Here is a 9042-nt window from a genome sequence, read left to right as displayed (position 1 = left end):
GCTTTCTTCTTCTTGGGGGTCGCTTTCCACCATGGCTTGCCTCCCAAGTTCCCTCATGAAAAAGGCCCATCCATCGATCCTCAAAAAGGAAAAACAAAAAGTCCCCTCCATCCAAAAACGCACTGATAATTATGTCAGGGTGGCCATGATGAGCAACACTCCTCTTCAGTGTTTGGTTTAATTAACGGCGCAAGTTGCATCATCCGCTTTGTTTATTCCACATGCTCCCAATCTTTGTTTGTTCCGTAGCGCCAGAGTTCCGTACGAAGGCGACGCGGCAGCATTGGATGAGACCAACGCTTCGTTGTTTTCTACTCCCTCGTCCGGAAATACTTGTTCTAAAAATAGGTAAAATGGATGTATCTATAACTAAAACAAGTCTAGACACAACCATTTTAAGGACAAGTATTTCTGGACGAAGGAAGTATTATGATATGATGATTTCCACTCAACATGGAGATATTTCTTTTGCATATAATCATGCATAATATGAAAGAAAGGGAAAAACCCCATTAGGGCCGTCGGAGACCCGAGCAATATAAGAAAACAATCGGTTTATTTTGAATATAATCAACTTTGTTATACTTTTCATACGGGTACGACGGCAGGCCAAGTTTTTTTTCCCCAAAAAGTTTCAGATATTTTCAACTTTTTTATAATTACTATTTCTCTTTTTGCATACCATGTGCATATTACACACCCAAGAGCCAAGGGGTGTTTTTTCCAAGATCCCACCGCCTTCACATTAAGTCATGTATCATCATCATCATCATTATTGCAAAAAAAGGCAAACTTTTTGGCTTGAGTGATTGCAAGTGGCATGCAGAAAGGAAGCTCAACCTTAATGGCTAAGCACTCACTCAGACCCAGACCCAGACCCAGACCCAGGTCTCAAACAAACACACTGCATGTACACATTGTTTTTCCTTTGGTGTCACTTTCCAACTTGGCTTGGCTCCCAAGTTCCCTCACAAAGGTGATTAACTATATGGCTAAACACATTGTTTTTTAGAAAGAGAAGCAAAAGGCCATCAAGACAATTAATTAACAGTTAGATCAGGAGAGAGACAAACAAACCTGGTGATGAAGAGCACTGCGGCTAGCTTTCCTGCTCCCAGTTGCACCATTTGTTTAACCGCATGCCACGTGTTCCGTACAAGGCAACGTGCCTTGGTGACAACAAAGGTCAGAAATATGCCTGCCTGCTTAATCCAAATTGTTGTCACATTAGGATAAGAGCAAGATGGATGAGACCAATAAATACCGCATTGTTTTCTAGTACCATTTTTTTGCACTGCACATGGAGATATTTTCTTGCATATAAATAATAATATACAGCAGTATATGTAAAAAACTTGAACAATTAGGACAGTTGCAATCAGGAGATCAAATGGTTCATGTTGACAGTCAAAATAATTAGCTTTCCTGGAGAGAACTAAGCATTCTGCCTCACCTAACCGATTCCTATTAAGGTGTCATTTTCGCCATCCTTTTTCTTCTCTTTGGCTTTGCTTTTGAACATGTCATCGCACGGGAAGAAAAAGAAAAGAGAAATATTCGTGTGGCCACAAAGGCGAGGAGGCGGCCACCATGGACGGACGGGCAGCCCGGTTTGTTTATATGTGATGTGATGAATGCCACATGAGGAGCTGAGAGGGAGCACCGAGGCTGCTCTGCTGACCCACCCACCCCCTCCCTGCTCTTCTCTGCCATTACTTGGCGTGTGCTGCTGCCGCTGCTGGGGTGAACAGGAGAGAGAAGAAGAAGAATAGAAGAGCAAGCAGTGAGAAGTCTGAGAGAGAGAGAGAGAGAAGAAGAGCAAGGAGGAGATGGAGGTGCAGGCTCGCCATGGCGTCCTGCCAACAGGGAGGCAGCAGCACCTCCATGGCCATGGCCAATCTCACCATCAAGCTCCCGCGGGTAGGGGTCTCTGCAAGAACTCTTGGCCATTCCGTTCTTCCCCCCTCCTCTTGGCCGACAGTTCTTGGCTCTCTCTTCTTTTTTGTTTCTCCTGTCCAGTGATCTTCCTCTGCATTTCCAATAGAAATTCCCTCTTGGGCAGCCATTGCTGGTTGATACCTCTATTTGATCGAATCTTTGGAAGGCTCTGCTTGGTTCTTGGTTCTTGTGGTGCTCTGCTCTCTCAAATTCATGCCCCCCTCCTCCTCCCCCTTTCCCCGTCTCCCCTGGTTTTACTGGCTTCCGAGGAGTGGCTTGCGCTTTGATCTCTGGGTCAAAAACTTTCTGGGAGGTTTGTTTGTGCCTCATCTATCTTCTTGTTCCATTATTAGAAGCAGGAGCAACAGAGGCAAAAAAAATTCTTGTTTTCAGGGATGCATCATGCAGGTACAGTGAAAGATCGGCTCTGCACAAGGAAAAGATTCTCAATAGTGAAATTTATTAGATATGACGGTCTTTTAACCTTTTGATTCCTGGGAACCAGTAGTAGCAAGGCCTGCAGTGTGAATCACCAGAGAGAGGGAGAGAGGGATTTGTGTGGGAAATTTGGGCTTATCTGCATATTGTCTGTGATCCAGTTGGCTCACAGCTTTTGTGACTCCCCTTCTTTCCTTTCAAACCACAAAAATGCCCTGAAAGTTCAGATAAAATTCATAAATGCAGTTGAAAAACAAAATGCAGCTGTGAACTCACTGATTTTCCCTCTTCTCAGAGGCACTGATTCCATGTCTTTTACCACTGTGTAATAAAACAAACAAATTTGCAGGAGAAGATGAGTGGTGGGAGTACTTCCCATGCCCCTTCTGCTACATTGAGGTGGAGGTCCCCTTCCTCTGTGACCACCTGCAGGAGGAGCACTGCTTCGACATGAGGAATGCTGTAAGAACAAACCATTGTGCATTTCCCAATCTGGTGATTCAGTGGCTTCCCTTGATGCAACAAAACTGCATTTCCCTTCTCTGGTGATTGAGTGGCTTCTTCTTCTTCTTCTTCCAGGTGTGCCCGATCTGCGCCGACAACCTCGGGGCCGACACGACGGGGCATTTCAGGGAACGGCACTCACAGCAACTCAAGGTACAGTGAAATTTCCATCTTCACTGCCAGTAATGTCACAACAACAGGCATTGCATTTTGCAAACCACATTGCAGCTCACTGTCAATGCCATTTTGATCACAGATGAGGAAGTCGTCTTCTTCCAGAGCAGGGGCAGCAGGTTCTGACAAGGAGGCATATGAAGAGGACGACTCCTACTTTGAAGAATCATCGTACATCATGGGCCAGCCGGTTCCTGATGATCATTCTCCTGACCCTCTGCTCTCCCAGTTCATCTGCACCGTCGAGCCTCCGGTCATCGATCCAGAGCCAAGCAAGGCCGAGGAGGTTGATCATGCTGCACCTTCCTCAGAAGATCAGAGGTATGGTTAGTGCAGATACTGTTGAAGGTTGGCAGTGAAAGATGGTCCTGAACCTGAACAATGGTGTCTTACTTACTACTTCAAATGCTCTGCTTCCTTCTTGCTTGCAGGCTGAATCAGGTTGTGATGGACGATGCGTCGAAGAAGGACCTCGAGGAGCGGTTGCGGAGAGTCGAGTTTGTGAAGCAGATGCTGATGACGACGATAGCTTGGGACTGATTATCCAGGGCTGGTTATAGCACTTGACTAGCTAGGATTGCTCAGGATCTTGGAAGTGTGCCATTTTTGTTGGGATTGACCCTTTGGTACATGTATACCTGCAACCTTGGATACCTGAATTGACCAATCTTGATCCTTTAAGCTAAGCTTTTGTTATCATCATGTCTCTTTCCAGGAGAAACCAGTTGGACTCTTCTTTACATAATTGACAGACACTCACCCTTTTGCATTGAAAGTACACGCATAATGAAAGAACATAAACTTTCTCAGCAAAGAAGAAACATCCAGCAATTACATTGTACAAGCAAAAATGGCAGGTAGAATCGCACCATATTTGATAAAAAATAATGCATCAGACATCAAAATTTGCGGCGCAAGAGCTACATCACGAGTGGATTCATTACAATTTTGCCAAACATAGGGCTGTCCGTTCATTATAGTTTTGCAAATGATAGAACTGCGACAGCCATACATCGTTCAGGGTTAACAAATGAATTCCTTGATTACAAGGAGACATAAGAAGTCAGATTGCAGATTCTAGCAGACCATACCACTGTATCAGCGGCTTGCACCACGACCTTGCTGGAAATAGCTGCTCTCGATCGCAATCTTCCAAAGGGCATGGCCAATTCTCATAAGTATCCCTTGGTGATTTGTTCTTGCAGTTCGTCAAAGTTCCAAGCGTCATTGACCGAATAGTCACCTGTGAAGCAGACATAAAATTCAATGGCATAAAAGTATTTTCATTTTCCAAGCCAAAGAGACTTATGTGCCTGAAAACACATATGTATATGAGATCTCTATGTATATAATGCTCATATATATATACTACTCTACTCCCTCTGTCCCATAATATAAGAGCGTTTTTGACACTACACTAGTGTCAAAAACGCTCTTATATTATGGGACGGAGGGAGTGCGGTTAAATGAGCACAGCTGCAGGAAATGCATACATTAGATTTAGACATCGCAAAGTATCAGCATACAAGAGGTGGAGATATCCAAGGGCAGTAACCCATGACAAGTAGAACAACATGATTCTTCTCAGACCACAATGAAAAGATAAAAGTGAAGCATTAAATGCTCCCAGAAAAATAACATAAAAGACACTTTTGTGATACTATAGCCGACAGAATCAGTACCAGAAGCTAGTCAACTATGGTACAATAGTTAAATTCAAAAAACGAATCCCCCAGTTCAATCAAATGCAAATACTTGTTGCACATGAAATTCGATCACTCACTGGGGAGAATGCAAGTTGCTGAACTAATAAGGATATAACAAGCTAACATGGTATTTGCACAAACACACTTGTAACACAATCTTCTTTTTGGGAACCCAAGAAATAAATATGAAGGTAATTATGGCCTTTTATTCAGTTAAATCACGCCGCACATAGAGGAATATATGCAAAAAAAAAAGTTCTACTACAAGAATATTAAAGCAGACCTTCGAAGCGCTTTCCCCAAGTCTGCGCAGAGGGACCGAATGTATGTTCCTTTCGAGCAAGTAACTCGGAATATCAAATTTTGCCTGTAGATATGCAAATAAAATTTATCTTCAAGGAGATTCAAACATGGCATGAGAGTATGAGACGCGTAAGTATGGATCTGTATTGTCCACTTGGAATTTGAAGGTCGGAAAAGGGAGGAATAAGGAAGAATACCTGTCTTCTAAACTGCGCTCGATATCAAACTTGTATATTGATATACGTCTTGGTGAAAGCTCTACCGATTCACCCCTCCTAGCTTTGTCATACATTTTTTCTCCACCAACCTGATGGCGATGATCAATTGCAAACACACAAGTTATGAACCTATTGTAGCGTGGTTGGTTGATCAACGGTGAGTAATAGGCAGGAAAAACCCATGTGCCAATACACTGAAGACATAACAATTAAAAATTATACTTGTTTAAACATCATAGTCTACTATTATTCTATATATAATGTTAATGGATTGTTTAGCATCCTCTTGCTTGGCCAAGAACGGAATATACTGGTAATTCTACATTTCTGTGCAAGATAATGTAATCTCAAGTGTGCAGCCAAGGATCAGAAACCATGCCCAATTACAACTTCATGTCATTATTTACAGCAGCTACAGTATGATAGGGCGGCTAGGGTAAAACAAAATGCATCATATCTTTCAATGCCCTTCTTTTTTTTTTCATAAATATATACGAACGGTGTGTAGACTGTTATGCAAAAGATGCGTGAGGCATGTTGTGCAGACCATCCAAGTCTCAAAGGCACTCATTCATACATAACAAGAAGTTATAAAGTCCAGCACTAGCAACCGAATGACATAAACTACAAGGAGTAACAATGGCTTCAGTATACAAGGATATAGTGTACCTTAATGGCAGAAAACATCGGAGGAACTTGCCATATTTCACCCATGAATGATGCTGCTGCCTTTCTAATATCTTCATCTTTGATGTGTTCCCATGATTCCCTCTGAATAACCTGGTCACAAATGGATGGTTAGGCATTGGGAACGTATCTAGTGCACCAAAGCAATTGGTGCTACCGGTGCACCGGTCGTCCGTTGCACATTAAAAAATGTTCAAAAAATTCCAGAAAAAAATTAGTGCATTGAGACAACATGAATGTACGTTGTCACAAAAATTTAAATCATCATTCGTAACAATGCTCAAGATATAAAAATGACAAATTTGACGTCAATGTGCTAATGGGCCAAAACTGAAGCCCAACTTGTGTTATGTACTATTCAGTGTCAAATTTGTTATTTTTGTATCTCGAGCAGTGTTTTGAATGATGATTTAAATTTTTGTGACAACGTACATTCATGTTGTCTCAATGCACTAATTTTTTTCTGGAATTTTTTGAATATTTTTTAATGTGCAACGGACGACCGGTGCACCGGTAGCACCAATTGCTTTGGTGCACCAGATACATCCCCGGTTAGGCATAATATAAACTAGATGGCACGTGATTTAAATCAAGTCAGTGTGAACATTAACAGTTTTCATTAGGTAGCTAGGATTGAGTGACAAAGAACAAATGGATGCAATATATTGTCCTCGAATAAAAGGTGAGATCGAATAAATCAGAATTTAAGATCTTAATGGTAACATATCAGGTGCAAATCTTCAGGACCCAATAGTATAACCTGGCTTTATTTAGCACCAAGTAAACATGAAAATTAATGCAATTTATTATGTAGTCTCTGAAGTGTTATAGCACTCTTTAAAATATCAGCACGAAATTCAAAATGTGTTAAAAGAAACAAAGGAAAGACAAGTTCAGTGTGAATAGTAACAGTGTCCCCTTTCCTTCTGATTGGTCATCTGTCACAATTTTCACATTATTTTTACTAACAGAAAATGAATTTGAACTTCAAGATTTACATGTAGAGTAAGTTCAGAAGTACATGTTTACTTTTTATGGCATTATTCATGTTGATTTGGTGCCCCAACCAACCAAGTGCTATGAATACACCTAGGGTGGACCTCAAACCTCGTATGCGCTGGTCTTAAACACACTGATTTCTGTGACATTGTATATAGCAAAAGGATAGGATTAAAATCATCACAGTTCAGAGGATAATACAAATTCGTATAGAGTTAAACTACACTAACTGAGAATGAGATATTGGTACTATCAGTCAACAAGGTAATCACTAATCAGGTTTTTTTTCAGGATAGCATATCTACATTCCAGTTTGGTGGCAACATTGAATAATCCATAGGTGGTAGCATAACTAATTGTGAATCTAATAAGTTGGTATTCCATTATACTTCCTCATATGATTCATATCATATAAGTCAAAAGTAGAACCATTTGATAGTTCCCATAATAGAAGAATGCTCAGTAGATCATTGGAAAGATATTAAGATATATACTGGTGAATCTGCATCCCAGGTTGATGTTGCTTCTCCAAGCCGGAAAACACCACTATAGCCTTTAACCATGCCTTGATATCTTCAAATCACGAAAACATTGAGTCAGGAAGTAGGCTTTAAGTTAACAAAATGCTAGTGCAGGAAAGACAACACGATGTCATCAGTCCAGTTCAGAATGCACATGATATTATTCCAAGTCATAACAATATAGAATAACTTGAAACTGAAATGTGATAATTGAAAGGAAGATTGTTCCAGTAACAATGACAGTTTCCCTGAAAAGAGAAAAGAAAGCACCTATCAACAACTTTGGTTGCTTTGCCCACACAAACAATCAACAATCCAGTGGCCATAGGATCCAGAGTACCAGCATGGCCAACCTGCAACCAAAGCTACCATAAACATGTGGGGGGGAGCAAAAACCACATTAACAACACACCATGAAAACTGTGAAGTCACCTTTTGCACTTTCACCAACCGCCGTAGTTTTCCACAAACAGTAAATGAGGTCCACCCTGAATTCCGTTAAAAAAAGAGTCCATTTTGAGTTAGTAGAAAGACAAATTCAGCATCATTGCCAATGGCATTTCTTTTACTAATTATACATGACTTCAAGAAAACTGGCCAAATAAAAGGTGCTGCTACGGTAACAGGATATTGTAATGTATGTACTCACATAAACAAATCAGTAATTCAAAATACCAAATCTAAACTACATAAAGCATGAACTCTAGATCAGGACCTTATTATGGAGAAGTTTGTGAACCTGCAATGGTACATACACATCTGAATTCAAATGTACCACAACCATCTAACCCACCCATTCTGCAAGATGGCCACCAATTCTAAAAAAGGGCTGCAAGTAAGCATTTACACACATTGCATCTAAATAAAAGGTGAATTGGTGGTATGCTTCTCATCTATGGGTTGCTAATTAGCATCAGCACATTACACAACCAATACATTGCCATGAGACTTAGAGCATTCATCAATGTGGAAGAGGACACATCACCTTTGGGCTTGTCGATGAGCACGACGGTCCCTGTCGGCCCGTCCCACCGAGGCGGCAGCTCCGTCCTCGTGCTCGCGAGATGCGGCCGCGGCCAGTCTTCTTCCTCCCTCTCCGCATCCCGCTTCACCTGCCTGGGCGCCCCTCCCAACACCGCCTTCTTCTTCGCCGCTGTCGAAGCGTCGTCAGCCTTCCCCTCCCCTGGCCCTTTCTTCAGGGCCCTGAAGAACTCCTCCACCTTCCTCTCCAGCACCTCCCCCTTGTCCGCCCCCTCCTTCTTCCCGACCTCCCCGCCCTCCTTCTTCTCCTCCTCGAAGAAGACGAGGCCCTTGTCAGCGTCGGAGGGCGGCTGGGCGGGGGCGGCGGCGTCGGCGGCGACGAAGGCGTTGTCGAGGGACTGCTCCGGGAAGTACTTCTTCTCGAGGCGGTAGAGCATGCGGTAGTGCTTGTCCTTCTCCCAGGGCATGGCGAAGGCGTCGTGGAAGTAGAGCGCCTCCTCGCGCGCGTGCAGCCGCGGGAAGTCCACCACCTCCGGCCGCCGCTCCACCACCCCCGACACGGGCGTCCGCCGT

General features: G+C 42.7%; 2 protein-coding genes across 2 annotated transcripts; one reads left to right on the top strand and one right to left on the bottom strand.

The window, feature by feature from the left end:
- Positions 1 to 1643: 1643 nt before the first annotated feature.
- On the top strand, positions 1644 to 3756 carry LOC125528464 (protein DEHYDRATION-INDUCED 19 homolog 6-like). The gene is made up of 5 exons (XM_048692936.1): positions 1644 to 1920; positions 2726 to 2838; positions 2956 to 3033; positions 3137 to 3375; positions 3486 to 3756. The coding sequence occupies exons 1-5, from the start codon at positions 1830 to 1832 to the stop codon at positions 3592 to 3594; spliced, it is 630 nt and encodes a 209-aa protein (XP_048548893.1). The 5' UTR covers positions 1644 to 1829; the 3' UTR covers positions 3595 to 3756.
- A 149-nt stretch (positions 3757 to 3905) lies between these two features.
- LOC125528463 lies at positions 3906 to 9009 on the bottom strand (the record flags this gene model as incomplete). Its single annotated transcript, XM_048692934.1, is given in 8 exon segments — positions 3906 to 4530; positions 5044 to 5127; positions 5261 to 5370; positions 5951 to 6061; positions 7462 to 7540; positions 7759 to 7841; positions 7921 to 7976; positions 8474 to 9009. Coding segments are annotated over 8 exon segments (1123 nt in total), but the record flags the coding sequence as incomplete, so codon positions are not given.
- Between the last annotated feature and the right edge of the window lie 33 nt (positions 9010 to 9042).

The sequence above is a fragment of the Triticum urartu genome, unplaced genomic scaffold (assembly GCF_003073215.2).
Source record: "Triticum urartu cultivar G1812 unplaced genomic scaffold, Tu2.1 TuUngrouped_contig_4890, whole genome shotgun sequence".
In the NCBI taxonomy this organism is placed as follows: domain Eukaryota; kingdom Viridiplantae; phylum Streptophyta; class Magnoliopsida; order Poales; family Poaceae; genus Triticum; species Triticum urartu.
The sequence above is the reverse complement of the archived record's forward strand: the minus strand, read 5'-3'. Positions and strand labels throughout refer to the sequence as shown.